General features: G+C 38.2%; 1 protein-coding gene across 2 annotated transcripts in view; it reads right to left on the bottom strand.

The window, feature by feature from the left end:
• Window positions 1–6,635: 6,635 nt before the first annotated feature.
• The window catches only part of SLC25A20 (solute carrier family 25 member 20), a 43,374-nt gene continuing 34,321 nt past the window's right edge, over window positions 6,636–15,688 (bottom strand). Inside the window, exons 5-9 of one of the 2 annotated variants that reach the window (XR_012484887.1) lie at window positions 12,432–12,549; window positions 10,933–11,005; window positions 10,303–10,436; window positions 9,592–9,738; window positions 6,636–7,511 (exon numbers count right to left, since the gene is read on the bottom strand). Coding sequence is in view for 1 of the 2 variants with exons in the window: in XM_074283223.1 (XP_074139324.1) it covers window positions 7,449–7,511; window positions 9,592–9,716; window positions 10,327–10,436; window positions 10,933–11,005; window positions 12,432–12,549 (489 nt within the window). In the remaining variant the exon portion in view is untranslated. The remainder of the gene's footprint in view (window positions 7,512–9,591; window positions 9,739–10,302; window positions 10,437–10,932; window positions 11,006–12,431; window positions 12,550–15,688) is intronic. The other variant, XM_074283223.1, reaches the window with a different exon arrangement.

A 15,688-nucleotide genomic window follows, 5' to 3' on the forward strand; every position in this document is an offset into this window, starting at 1 on the left:
TCCAGGGTTACTGCTAGAGCTTTGGAATTCCTGTTCTGATGCTTAGAAAAACACAGAATGACAAACCATGATTCCAAAGGACTCATGAAGGGAACATGCCACCCACCTCCTGAGATAGGAGAGATGCAGGGTGAAAACTGAGACAATTTTTTTGGACATGACTAGTGTCGAAGTTTATTTTACATGACTATGTATGTTAGAAGGGTTTCATTTTTATTTCTTTTTGACTGGGGGTGGTAAGGAGAGACAGATTTTCATTAATTGAAAAAATTAAAAATTTTTAAAAATTAAAGAGAGAACTGTGCCTGGTCTCCCCCTCAACCCCACGTGAAGCAGGGACTCCTCAGAGTTATGGCCCCAGATTAGCATCAAAGAACCCTAAGTCCAAAGGCTAGGGTTGGATTTATTTACCCTGTATCCATATATTTCCCTGAAAGCTTCCTAAAACACTCACCAATTGCTTTTCCCTTAATCACACTAACATTCATCTACCCTCCCCCTTTTCTCTTTTTGAGCTGCTACATTGAGTTTCAATCTGTGGGAGCTCATTTATTCAAATCCATTCAGCTGAGTGCAATTAATTCATGGTACAGCTGTGTGCAGCCTTGGGCTCCCATGAACCTTCAGACTCCTTTGTTTGGACCATGTGCAATATTAAAGACATTCTGGGGCAAGCTGCAGTTCTCATCTCACTAGGATCATTGAAGCAATACAGCAGAGATTCTTAACCTGGGGTATTTTAATGAGTGTCTTTTAATATTGGCTTCCTTTATAATCCTGTGGATTTTATTTTATGAATTAAAAAACATTCTGAAAAGATTCACTGGTCTGCTAAAGGGGTATGTGACACTAAAAAATTTTAAGTGGTCTCAGACTAAATTAGACTCTTCACCCTCCACCCCTGTTCAGAACAAGCCCAACCCCAGGCTTGAGCTGGACAAGAGAAGAATGCAGACTCCTTTGGGAAAGTGTGTGATACAGGAGATGGGACATTCATTGGACATGCTACAGCACCTGTCGGGTTATCCAATTCCTTCCCTACTCAGCCTGATTTAGAATGCTTAGCCTTCCTTCCAAATATACAGACAGTGTTTGGTTTTGGCCTCCCTCAATATGCCCCCAATTCTTGACACAGCCCAAGTCTTGCTCCAAGTATAGCTACAGAAAGTACATAGGACTAAAGGAATTACAATTGGAAAGTCATATCTCAGTAGAAATAGGGAAAAGGGAAAAGGAGGCCTTGTGTAAGACACAAAACTCCATTGCATTGGGACTAAAGAGAATCCAGTTCTAGTTTGAGTTCTGCAATGGTGTGACATTACAAAAGTCACTTCTTCGGAAACTTTTGGTTCTGCAACTGAAAAATGAGGAATCAGAATACTTTACCTTGAAGGTCCCTCCTAATTCCAGTGACTTGGAATGGAAAGAATATGGTTTGAGCATCAGAACTGTATTTCAATTTTAGCTTACTGGCTGTATGACTGGACTATACACTCAAATCCTCGGCAAATGTTAAGTATGTAACACTATGAAAGGAAGCCTGGGCCTCCTTAAATGAGAACATGTTCCTAAATGTCCTTCTAGCCCTCTAAAGATAAAGCTTTGATCCCATTTTTGACACCTTCCTTCTCCCTCCCCAAATACTCCATTAGATCACATACTTCTTGTAACAGAGTCAGTTTTATAATCTTTCTATGCCCAGCGCCCAGCACAGGCCCTGTACAAAGCTGATAGATATCAGTAACTGGAACATGGTAAAATGCTTAATAAATATTGATGCTTAGTAAATGCTTCATGGGTATATTCAGCCCCATATAACATTAAAGATAGTTACATTCTCCATATAGTCAAGAGGACCCTCACTGCAGCTAAGTAATCTTTTAATATTTACTTGACTGGCCTTCCTTTCTGTTTGACAGCTGTGAACAGCTGATCCAAGCCTCTTTAAAATCACCTACACCACTCTTAGTAGAAAATCTCTTACATACACTTCACTAAAAAAAAAAAAAAAAAAAAAAAAAAAAAGATATCCTTTAGGAACTCTCTTTCCTCTCCAATTCTACATTGCAAATCTCCATAGCATCCCACTCCACCTCTCTCCTCTCATTCTTTGCTTCAGTCTCAGAGGATGAGGTCAATTGTTCCACTTGTGCCACTGTCTTAATCACCTTCTCTCTCCTCCAGGAGTTTATCTCTTCAGGATTCACTCTCTCCCCATTTTGTACTCTCCTTATCTACTGATTACTTCCCTTGGTACCTTCAGACATCCATCCACATCTGCCACATTCTTTAAAAAATAAAATCCCAATTTTTTGATGTATCTCCTTTTACTATCATCCCTCATGTCGGAGTCAAATTGCTGGGAGAAAAAGCTGCCTTTTTTAACTTCTCAATCCCTCGTATTCTGGCTTTCCATCTTTGCCACTCAACTGAAACAGCATTTTCCAAATCCATAAATGATCTCTTTATTGCTAAATCGACTGTCCTTGTTCAAGTCATCTTTCTTAAACTCACTGTAGGACTGAATTCTTTTTACATCTCTCCTCCGTGAATTTCAATGACACTGTTTTGTCCTGGATCTCTTCCAATCTATCAGAATGATCTTTTTTGAACTCTTTCAAAGAACATAACCCATGTTCTGTCCCAATTTGGGTAGGTGCACCCCGAGGTTCTACCTTGTGCTCTTTTCTTCTATCTGAACATCCTCTCTTGATTCTTTGATTTGTTCTCATAAGCCTCCCAAGCTTAATATTTCTAAAACAGAATTCTTTTTGCTAAACCCAGTCAGTTCTCAAGGGAGAAAAGGGGGCAATGGTTTCCTACCTACATCCCTCCTCCTAACTTCCCTATTTCTGTCAAGGACACTACCAACTTTGAAATTACCAGGGTTCACAAATCTATAAATAATCCTCAATTCTTCCATCTCATTCAAACCTACATTCCCATCAGGATCTGATTAGTATCTCAGTTTTGTAGCAGTATCTCTCTCCTACATCTACTAGTAAAGTGCCTGTCACACATCAAATACTTAAAATTGGTGGAGAGGCAGAAAGAATACTTAATGTGAGGAGACTGGGTAGAGATTCCAGTTCTATCATTTATTAGTTGTGAGTCTGAGAAAATCACTATACCTTCCAAGGTTTCAATTTCTTACCTGTAAGGTAGTGATAATTTTACTCACCTATAATTATATAGCACTTTAATGTTTACAAAATACTTTCTCTTATCTGATTCTCATGAGGTAAACAGTATCAATATTAATGGTCTCCCATTTTTAGAAATCAGGAAATATAAGCTCAGGGAGATGGAATTTGTCCACATAGCTAATAAGATTTAAAGTTTAAAAATCAAATCTAGCTCTCTAGATTTCAGGTCCAACATGTTGCTTCATATTCAGATAAAATGATTATCAAAGAGGCATTGGAAAGCTTATAAATGAGAAAGGTTATTATTACTTTTTGTCATTTAAACTAGTAAAACATGAAAATAAGGTTTATCCTTAGGCTGTTATTATCCCTTTATCATCCCCTAACTCCTAAACAGAGATGACTAAGAAACAAACACAAAAACAGTTTCCAGCTGGAGGAAAAAAAAAAAATCAGCGGTGGAGGTATTTGAATAAAATTATATATCTACCTTAAGCTTCGTGATATGTTCAGCTGATTGGGGCATTTTGACAAGGAAAGACAGTTGAGAGACTTGCATCATAGTTAAAAAAAGCACCACAGTACCCAGTTACTAAATGCTATTAGTAACAGGCTTTGGAAGTAGGATTAACTAGTGTCAGCTTAACGTTAAGTGTCACTCTCTTCCCAGTATGGCAAGATCACAGCAACCCAGTCAGTTCTCAAGGGAGAAAAGGGGGCAATGGTTTCCTACCTACATCTCTAGGAATCAACTTTGGGCAGCAGAAGCTTTAGACACCCAATGGTGAAATGGGCCACTCTATGCCCAAGGCCCTGATCTATACTATTATAGTATTTTTATCCACACCTTTGGAGGTATACAGGAAAATGGCTGTGTCTTGTAGGTGATTTATATATGAAGTCTTTCCTGAGCCCATCTGAGAAGGAATGGCCTTCCCCACAGGATCATATATTTAAAGCTAGAAAGGATATTAGAGTTCATCCAGTCCAAATCCTTTATTTTATAGATTAATAACATGAGGTTAAGCAACACAGTAACAAGATATTTAAGGGCAGAACTATGCCACTTATATAATGTTGGGATGTCTCTGAGGTATATTTCATCATGACTTTGCCCCTTCTTAATTATAAGTTCTTAGAGCAGGTCATTTCATTTCACCTAGCCTTAGACCCATCTGTAAAATGAGATAAAACTTTTATTACTTAGCTTATGCACAGTGCTTCCTAAATTAATTGCTATATAGATGAATGATGGGTATTAATATCTGAACCTGTTCTGCACATATCACATACATAATAAGCAACAGTTAAATGACTGAATGGATGAACTTGTCAGAGGACCACCCCATTCCCCACCCCCACCCCCAGTATTTTCTGACAAGAGATGGGCAAGAAAGAAATAGGGAGCAATTTTGATTTCCTGGTTTTTTCCAACCCTTATTCTCACTGAATCTCCATCTAGGGAAGAATTCATGTAAAATTGCCACTTATCCAGTCCTGGGACTTCCCAGAAATATAAGGACACCTTCTGTATTTCTGTTGTCTCTGACCCATTCCAGTATCAAATCAAATTAATCCTGTCCCCTCTGGTCACATTCCTCATATTACACACACAAACCCATTGCCCTATATAGGACAAGCATCAATAAATCATGGTAGGAGGCACCAACTGGTAGCCAGGTCCACGCCTGCCTGGAAAACTGATAGGCATGAAGCACTAGCCAGAATTCTTCACCCTTTGTGGCTAAGGGGAAAGGCTCTTCAAACTAGAGTCTGAAAGCACAGATCCAGCAATGAGAAGGTCACTGGGGGAAGGGGCTGGCTCACTGCCACAGGCCTTGGAATTGTGAGAATCTCACCCAACCTCTTCATGTCCTAGTACCTTCCATCCTGCAGGGACCTCAAAGGAAATAGCACAATAAATTGGTCGTCCCTCCCCTACCCCTTTCTTCAGGCATGATTTCACAGTCACTTTGTGAAAGTCAATAGCTACTAAATGGAAGACTTGAGATTCAAACCCAGATCTTCTGTCTCTAAATCTCATGCTCTTTCTATGACATGATACCCTGTCTCAATAGACATTAGAAAGTTTCATGAGAATCAGGGTGGATACCCTTGCATTTAAAAAAAAAAAAATGGCTTTAAACAAACAGGCCATTGTCCCTTGGGGAGAGAAATGTGCTGACCCTTCAATTGTTACTAAAACTTAACCCAGTTTCATTCATCTGCTAACATTTGCCAGACTTTAACAGCTACACTGTTGCCTTCAGAATCACTGTCTGGAGTCTAGCTGGGACTGTATGGGAGGTGACAGAAGCTGGGGAGGTGGCAAGTCCCCTCCTGGAAAAAGAGAATGAAAATATCTCTAACTAGCATTAAGAGTGCAATTATAAAAAGCAGGTTTCTCCTCCAAAGGCCAGAGAGAAATTACTCCTTCCATCTGCTTGATGCCATTCAGAGATGTTCCCAGAATGCTTTTCTTTTTAGATTTAACATCCAGCAGGCACAGAAAGGAGCAAAAAACTACTGTATTTGAGGATTGTGGATGCTTCTTTGCATAATGTAATGATGATGATTGAAGGTCACATTTAAATAGTGTCCTAAGGTTTGCAAAACATTTCACATTTATACATTGTCTTCCATAGCAAATAACCAGCTGTCAGCTGGAAAAAGACTAACTAGATTTCAGACCCAACTCTCCCAGGAAATAGTTCTGGGACATGGAATGAAGCTGGCATTTGGCTTGAACTCAAGTGATTTAATGTTGGCTGGGAAAAAGCAGTGGTTTCGAGAAAAGCCCCCACCCACAGGCATCCTCAGGGAGCTCAGTAAAGCCAAGAAGAGCTGCAGGGATAATTTCCCACTAGAGGCAAAAGCCAGAGACATGAGTTGGGTTTATTTGTTGTTTTTTTTTTTTTTCCCCCAAAGCTTCTGGCCTTGAACTCTTAACAACAAATAACACCACCACCCAAGGACTATTGACAGATTGTGCCAGGGAGCGGACCACTGAAGCTATCTTCCATGAGGGGGATAAAAGCATGGCCTAACTTCTAATTAGGTGAAGAAAGTATAGTCTGAGAAGGGGCAATGGAGCACAGTGAAGAAAACATGGGATGTGGCATCAACAAACTTAAGTGAGAATCCTGGCTTTGTCATTAACTATGTGGTTTAATGTAAGATACCAACCTTCTTCAGGCTGCAGTATTCTTACCTGTAAAATGAAGGAATCAGGCTCGGTGATTTCTAAGGTACCTTTCAGTTCTAAATGTGATCCTATGCACTAAATAAGTGGAAAGATCAGCAGCCAGTCCAATTCTCCTTCCTCTGCTAGCAGGGGCAGAATGGAATTCAGAAAAGCTCCTTCTCATAGAGGGAGGAAAGCTAGTCCAGGGTCTGAAAAGCAAGGAGCTTTAGCAGCCGCTTTCATTAGTCCTTGGCATCAGCTAGTTAACAGACTGCTGTCTGAGTACACAGTCAAAAGAACAAAAATCAGAGAAAAAAGGTATTTATTACTTCCTGATAAAAGAGAATCTCCTCGTCACAGAGGAAAGTGTGTAGAAGGGGTTCTCCCACGCACCTAATTTATTCTAATTCCATGACTCAACTGTTGATTCAAAATTGGCCTACTCAGAAGTGGGAGTTGGCTGGGGAAGAGGACACTTTCCCACATAATCCTACCAGAATGAGACTATTTTATTTCACTTCTCAATTAGTGACACACAAAATTAAAACCTCAGTATTGACAAGCTAGCAATATGCTCTTAAATATACACCCAAAGACAGCACAAGTGGAGACAGTAAACTATTGTCACTTTTAAACATGTGCAACCAAAGATTAAAAGGTGTCCTGAGAATTAAGTGCTCATCAACTGGTACTTGAACAGTCTCTCAATTGAAGACTAGTTGGTATTAAAAATATATCTCGAGACTGTTAGTTGAGATTCACAGCTCTTCTAGAACTGAGGAAGATGTCTTAGGTAGCAGATTTATAAAAGTTGGGTAGGAATGGCATAGATGCAAAATAGATTCGGTTTTGAGACCAGCTACTAACTTCTACCTCCAAAGTCTTATGAAATCTTCTTAAATCATCAAAACTGAATTCAAGTTTCAAAATGGCACACACTGTACCAGCCAAAGGATGTCTTTAAGGCATAAGTTACCCAAAGTTCATTAAATGCGCCTATTTCTTCATTCTCTTCCTACCCCACCCCCACCAGTATGTAGAGCTCTTGCCCAAGTTGACTTATGTCCCGTCCCTTTCCTTGTCATTGTATTTCTCTCTTGTCTGGAGAGTTTAAGATTTCATAAACCAGGTGCAATCCAATTTAAGAACTTCATTGCAATTTCAAAGCCAAGGAAACAGGCCTAGGGAAAAAAAAAGAGATGGAAGGGATATTAGGAGAGTACTGATTCCCCAAATCATATGGAGACTAGCTCTCTATTCATTTTCCTCTGCTATAGCTAAAGAGAAATCCATTGAATTCTGGGACATAAAGGGTTCAATCAATAAAGTTGGTGGAGTATCCACAGACATGGTTCCTGACAATCAATTTCTCCAATCTCTCAACTCCCTGCTATTCCTCATCTGGTAGCTAGGAAACCAATTCAACAATCTTAGTTCACATTACCTATATCTTCATGGCATCCCTATCCCTTCCATGATATGGTCATATCCTAGGTCTCACCATCACCTATAACTGTGCCATCTTTACATGATCTGAATGCTGATATTTCCCTCTCAGATAATAATCTCTTAACTGACAATCTCTCCTATTGCTTCAGTCAAGGAAAATATAAGCTCCTTGAAAACGGGGACTGTTTTTTTGTTTTCATTTTTGCATCTTGGGGGAGGGGGAGCAGCTAAGTGGTGTAGTGGGTAAAGTACCAACCCTGAAGTCAGGAGGACTTGAGTTCAAATATGGCCTCAGACAATTAAAAGTTCCTAGCTATGTGACCGTGAGCAAGTCACTTAATGCCAATTGCCTCAGGAGAAAAAAAAAACAAAACAGATTTATATTCATTTTTGTATCTCCAGCAGTTAACACAGTACGTACCTAAGAAATGCTAGTTGATAATTTAACTGGAGTTTGTTTTTTTAAAGAGCTGAACATAAGGACTACCACATATGAATAAATGCTTAATTGATGCTTTTTAAAGCTAGAGCCAGCCAGCTGGTTAATTTCTGAGATTTTAGACCAAGGATGTTCAATCTTCAGTTTGTGAACTTGTGTGTATGTGTTTTTTTACATTAAATAATAAATTTATCTCATTTTTATGGTTCTCCTTTGTAACCTTGTTTTAACATATGCATTTAAAAACTTGATTCTGAGAAGAGATCCACAGGCTTCACCAGACCCAATATAAGGAATCCATGACATCAAAAAAATAGAGGGCACTTACTCAAGGCAGACAGGTAGTCTCCTCTTTGTCAAATAATGAAATGAAAACTGTATACTGGACAGCACCATAACAGATAAGTAATAAGAACATCTTAGCTTAGTTAGGATTTGGGCTTCCTCTGCTATAAAATGAGAATGAAGGGGCTCATCATTCTCTCCAACTTCTAACATTCTATGACTTCCACATCTTCAACATGTAAAACAAGGAACCCTGCCCCTTTTGCTTTGCTTCAAAAGCCAGTTGAAAATTTAAGAGGCCAGTTAGTTCCCAATTTGAGATGTAGGCTCTGGATCTTTTAAAGCCCAGAGGACAGAACAAGATGCTGCCAGTGTCCTGACTTTTGGTAAAACTCAAATAGTGCAGATGCCCAGGGATATGAAAAGCCCCAGGTCCCCAGGGAGAATGATAATTGTTCAGCCACAGCGGGGATGATGAATATTCTCTGAAATCTAGGCAGGATGCATAATTTCAAAACCTGAAGATGCACCTGACCTCCTTCACCTAAGGACCAAGAAAACAGCTTTAATGATAACTATATTATAAAGGGATTGAGCACAAGAGTCTGAAATCAGGAAGAAGACAATATCTGCCTATGTTCTACCTGCTTTTCACCCCCACATTGTCTGGTCCTTATTTTGAGAATGGCAGGAACTTCAGGTGAAGCACAGAGGATGGCACAGGTTCCTACTCATATATGCTACTTCCTAACTTTCCTCATCCATAAAATAAGACTAGTCATTTTTATGCTATTGCTTGTTGTAAACCAGCTGTTTTGCATACTTTGAACAGCATGTAAATGTGAGTTACATTTGACATCTCACAGTATAATGGGAATAGCTTTGGAGTTGGAATGAAGAGACTTGGTTTAAATCCTTCTCTACCATTTACTCAACAAGTTCTTTCAATTGTCTAAGCCTCAGTTTCTCTCTTTAAAAATGGCATCAATAACTTTTGCACTATCTACCTCAAAAGATGGCAGAAAGGAAAAACATTCTGCAAACCTTCAAGTTCTATAGAACTATAAGAAACTAGTGTTTGTACTTACAGCATTTGCTGGGAAGGCACGGATCATTACAGCAGTAAAACCTTTATAGAGAGATGCAATACCCTCTTCTCGGATCAACTCTCTCAGCACATCTCGGAACCCATTAGGGTATTTCCCAGGTGGGGCTGTTGGAGAAAAAACAGGCACCTAAGACTTTTAAAAAGCTACCTGGGACCACTGTTTATGCTCACAGTGTTACCAATATCACTGAGCCAAGAGAGATGTCTATTAGCAGTGGCTTAGGACACTATCATGTATCCCTGGAGAGCACAGCAGCTACCAAAAAAGGCTAAAGCTTTAGGATGACAGACTGAATCAGGGATTTAATTCTTCAAACACATGTTTGTCTACTGATTCAGTACTGACCTCCCAACCTGACACAAACATAAAGGGGGGGGGGGTCTGAATAATACAAGTTGTTTTCTGCTTGTTTTTTAAATGTGGAACTATATATGATTTAGGTTTTAGAAGAAAAGTAGATTTATCTTCTCAACTTTTTTTAGTCCTGGTTGACATTCCTGGTACATATGCTGGTGTAAGGCTATAATGGAGGCTACTGAGGAAGCCAGCTAGGGATTCAAGCATTGCTGTGGAGATTCCACCAATCAGCAGAACTGACTGTATTTGCAACATGTTTTATCTTCCAAGAAGTTTTTTAATCAACAGCAAAGGATGAAATATGCATGGAAAGTTTATGGGTCAACTCCCCACCCTAGCAGCCTGTTTCTCTCTCACCAGTCTGGAAGCGGGACTTCAGCACATCTGGAGGAATGGCCACAACCCAGTTGAAGATTCCTGCGAGGCCTCCAGCCACTAGGATTCGAGGGGCACTGAGATCACTAGCACTGCAGAAAACAAACCATTGCAATAGGATAATTAAGAGGAAGAGAAAGATTAAATGAATTAAAAGAATCAAGTAGATCTGCCTGCAGAAGAAGGAAGAGAAGAAGTAGGTACAAGAGCAGGTGTTGGAGAGGCCTTTCTGGACTATGGTCTCAATGAAAATATTAACAACTACAGGAGAAAGATGAATACACTTCTTAGGCAGCCTCAATAAAGGCAGTGAGCTGCAAGAATTGAAAACAAATGAGAAAAATGCAGCTGAAAAGCAGTTTCTTTTTTGTTCAAACATGACCAAATGATCCATTTCCATCCCAATGTGAGACTGTAACTCCTGGCCTATTTGAAGTCAATGAATAAAAGGAGAGCAGGAGATCAAGACCTTCATACCTACTATCCAGAAAAAAATGGAGCCAGTCCTAAAAGGCCATGAATATCCCTTACATTTCAGTTCTTTCCTAAGTTAAGAACAGATACTCTAGGGAAGCCTGTCCTACTTACCTTTTACCTTCTGGGGTTAGGAAATCTTTCATCCATTCATAAGTCATGAAGTACATCCCACTGGCAGGAACATCTGTTTATGTCAAGAAAGATACTTACTAAGAAAAAGAAAAGTAAAACTAGCCATTATTCTTGAATTGAAGAATATCTAATGAAAATACTGGCCCTCAAAAACAAATATGAAAAGACACTCCCTCCAATCCTTTGCAAAGGCAGGGATAGGAAGGTGGCCCATGAATGTGCAACAGTGCATATAACATCAGATTTTTCCCCCCCAATGTCACTACTAGTTTTGTTGATTTCTTTTCCTCCTCCTTCTTTTAAAGAAAATCTTTATTATAATTCTTCTCTTGGAAGAAAGAGGGAAAGAGATTCAAGGGGGAAATCCAGACAATGTAAAAAAAAAAAAAAAAAATCAAAATATATATAATTTTTTTTTGAAAAATGAAATTATCTACTAAGGAGTTGGTATGTGGAGGAAGTATCCACAACAAAGAAATGAAGAATATTAAAAAGTATTAGAGTACTTTTAGTTTTACCATCTGAACCCAAAACCAGGGATTCTGCTACATTATCAACATTCAATTTGAATGATTAAAAAAGCTTATTTCATCATTATTATTTGAAAGTAAATTTTTTCACTTAATAGTATTATTTTTTTCCAATTACATATAAAGAAAGTTTTAAATATTTGTTTTTGTAAGATTTTTGAGTTCCAATATTTTTTTTCTGCTCCCTCCCCCAAATAGTAAGCCATTTAATATAGGTTATACATGTACAATCATTTTAAATGTATGAAAGTACATTTAAAAATTTAATCAGCTTTACCCAACCCCACTCCCCAAAAATGGTAAGTGGAACAAAGTTCAGTATAGGGCCCCTAAGATTTTCTCAGGAATACAAGACCCACTCCCTACTACAAAGTCTTGAATGGATGGAAGGAACAGATCCATTCCACCACCCACATCAGCTAAGACATTCCCCTTGTGAAACCCCAATTCAATCTCCTCTACTTTACCTTCTCTGCCACATCATAATCTCAACCTAAGGTTCTGCTCTTTTTCCCTGGAGATCTCTGTTCATCACTTCCTTTCCCATCCCAGCTCCTGCAGCCTCTTCCACGAAGTCTGCAAAGAGACCACACTGAGGGTTGCTGACACTGCTCAGCCCTGTGGTACTCCCCCATCCTTTATGGGAAAAGGCTGTCCATCAGTATCCAACAGTCCAGCCTATGTACTATCCCCAAATCAACATATACTCTTGACTCAACTGACCTATTGCCTATTTTGATAATTCTCTAAAAATCTGCTTCCATTTCAAGGCACTGAAACTACTGCTGCTTATAGCCAATTTCTTCTTAAATATGAAAAATAAGACTTTTATCCTGGAAAAAAAAATGGAGGTTAAAAAAAAATCCCAGGTTATGCCTTCTTTTGATGCAAGATATGCCAAAGTTTGGTAGTTCTGCATACTTTGGAAGAGGGATTCTCAGTGGTTACCTCGCATGAGTGTAAGTACAGTTCCTTTGTAAATGCCTCTTATTCCAGCTTCCTGATATACTTTTTTGATACAATCCCAAGCACCAGTGTATTTTGTTTCTCCTGAAGAAGCTTGAATCTGGGTGGGGTTAAAAAAAAAAAAATCAAGATTATCAAAAGTGAATCAACCCCGGGAAGGGATTAGATCAAGATGGCAAAGTAATAAGTACTTAGCTAAGCCCTCCCAAATTTCACTCCAAATAACTCTAAAATACTGCCTCAAGTAAAATTGTGAAACAATTTTCTAGCCCAAGACAACTTAGGAGGTCAGCAGGAAAGTTCTGTCTGTAAAGTTCTGCTTGTCCAAAGCGGTGGTCAGTTCCTGGAGTACAGCATAGAATGTGTAGTGGAGGCTGTGCCACAGCGAGCCTTGAAAGTGGTTGCATTGGTGGCGGCAGCAACTTCTAGAACTCTTAGTCCATGGAAAGTGGAGAAACTAATGGGAACAATATTGCAGGGGATCCTCTATAAGCACTAGATTCAAGAGGTTTTGAGGGTTTAAAGTGCCAGGACCAAAGGGAATGATAGCACTTGCAACCACAGGAGAGAAGGGGCCTCAGTTGCAATTTGAGAGCAGAGAAGAGTGCTTTTGGTTGCTCACAGGGAGAAAAGGACCTTAGTCTCCATTCCAAGACAGAGGAAAGCAGTAGCAATTGTGGCTACAGGGAAATAGGGTATCTGATCACAATACAAGGGTCAGGAGGAGAGCTAACACTGGGGATTGCAGGAAAAAAAGGTCCCTTCCTGGGCAAAAGCCAGAGCATAAGTCAGAAAAGCAGAAGGCTACATCTGTTCTTCGATAATACCATCTTGAAGAACCAAAAACATACAGATCTTCCTTCTCTTTACTCCTCCTCCCGGTCATCTTTTCCCCACCCCCTCAGAGAGCCCCATTTACTCAGAGAGCAGAATCCAAATTTAATATAAAGTTAAAAATCAAGAAATCGGCCAGAAAATTGAGCAAACAACAGAAGAACATTAATATAACAAGTTACCATGGAGAGAGGGAAGACTAAGAGAAAAACCCAGAAGACAATAATGCCAAACTATGTCAACTATAAACAAAGTATAAAGAAAGAAAAAGTATAAATTGAATACCTAAACCAGGAAGACCAAAAACAGAGAAAGAAAACCAATTTCTTAATGAATACTGATCTAAAAATTTTGAATAAAATTAGTAAGAATATTAATAGTAATATAGCTCAAAGATTACATACACTGTGAACAGGTAAAATCTATACCAGGACTGGCTAAATATTAGGGAAACCTATCACCCATCAAATCAAAAACAACAACATTAAAATCATATAATTATCTTAATAGATGCAGAAAAAACTTTTGACAAAATGCAATATTCATTTCTATCAAAAATATTTGAGAGCACAGGAATAAATGGAGCTTTTCTTGAAAATGATAAGTAGTATCTATCTAAAACCACCAGCAAGCATTATCTATAAAGGAGATAACCTTTAATAAGATCAGAGGTGAAGGAAATATAAACACCATGATTATTCAGTATTTTCCTAGAAATACTAGCTACAGCAATAAGGGAGGGAGGGAGGGAAGGAGGAAAGGGAAAGGGAAAGGGAAAGGAAAAGGAAAAGGAAAAGGAAAAGGAAACGGAAAAGGAAAGGAAAGGAAGAAAGTGAAGGAATTAGAGTAGGTAATGAGAAAACAAAACTATCACTCTTTGCAGATGATATGATGACATATTTAGAGAATCCTAGAGCATCAATTAAAAAATTAGGTGAAATTATTAACAACTTCAGTAAAATTATAGGATATAAAATAAACCCAATATGAATCATCAGCCTATCTATATACTACCAATAAAATCCATCAATAAGAGAAAGAAAGAGAAATTCCACTTAGAATAACTGGAGTCAATATAAAATATTTGGAAATCTATCTGTTAGGATAAATTGGAGAAGTATATGAACACAATTACAAAACACTTCACACAAATAAAGTCAAATTTAAACAACTGGAGAAATCATCTGGAGAGCCTAAAAGGCCACAAAACTATGCATACCCTTTGATTCAACAATCTTACTACTTACTTACTTACTATCCCAAAGAAATAATTAAAAAAGAAAAAGAACCCATATGCGCAAAAATGATTTGTAGCCTTTTTGTGATGGAAAGGAACTGGAAAATGATTGGATGAGCATCAGTTAAGTAATGGCTGAATAAGCTATGATAGAGGAATGTAATGAAATATTACTGTTCTATAAGAAATGATGAACAGATTAATTTCAGAAAAGCCTGGAAAGATCTACATGATCTGATGCTGAGTGAAATGAGTAGAACCAGGAAAACACTATACACAGTTATAAGAAGTTTATGTGATAATCAACTATGATGGACTTGGCTCTTTTCAACAATGCAATGATTCAATCTCAATAGACTTGGGATAGAAAATGCCATCTGCATCCAAACTGGTTGTTGAATAGAATGAATGTGGATTGAGGTATAGTATTTTCACCTTTTTTGTGTTTCTCAAAACCTTACAAAAAACTGAGTGTTGCCATGAATATAATCTCTTCTATTATTATATATCCTTTCTTGAACTAAAAATGTAATCTTTTTTAAAAAAATGATGAAATTCTGGGCAAATCACAACTCCAATTGCCTCAGCAAAATTAAGTAAATGAAAAATAAAAATGATGAAATTAAGGGGTGAGAGAAGATTATATTGGGAGAAAGGGAAAAGGAGAAGTGGAATAGTGCAAATTACTTGCCATTAAAAAAGAAGCAAGAATAAGTTTTCACAGTGGAGGGAAAGAAGAGGAAAAGAGGTGGAGTGAGTGAACCATAATCTCATCAGAACTGGCTCAAATAGAAAATAACTTACATAACTCAATAGGGATATAGAACTCTATCTTACTTTACAGAAAAATAGGAAGGGAATGGGATATGGGAAGGAGCAAGATGCTCTCAGAAAAAAAAAAAAAAAAAAAAAAACCTGGAAAGTCCTCCATGAACAAAAGAAAATATATTCAAAAACCTTAAAAACAAATGTAAAGTCTCTGGAGAAAACTGAATAGAGACAATAAAGAATATACCTCTTTCTCAGGAGTACGTGGCATTTACACAAAAAATTGATCATATATTAGGGTATTAAAAACCTCACAATCAAATGCAGAAAGGCAAAAATATTAAATTCTTCCTTTTCAAACCACAATGCAATATATATATATGTATATATATGGAGAGAG

This window comes from Sminthopsis crassicaudata, chromosome 1, assembly GCF_048593235.1.
Source record: "Sminthopsis crassicaudata isolate SCR6 chromosome 1, ASM4859323v1, whole genome shotgun sequence".
Classification (NCBI taxonomy): Eukaryota; Metazoa; Chordata; class Mammalia; order Dasyuromorphia; family Dasyuridae; genus Sminthopsis; species Sminthopsis crassicaudata.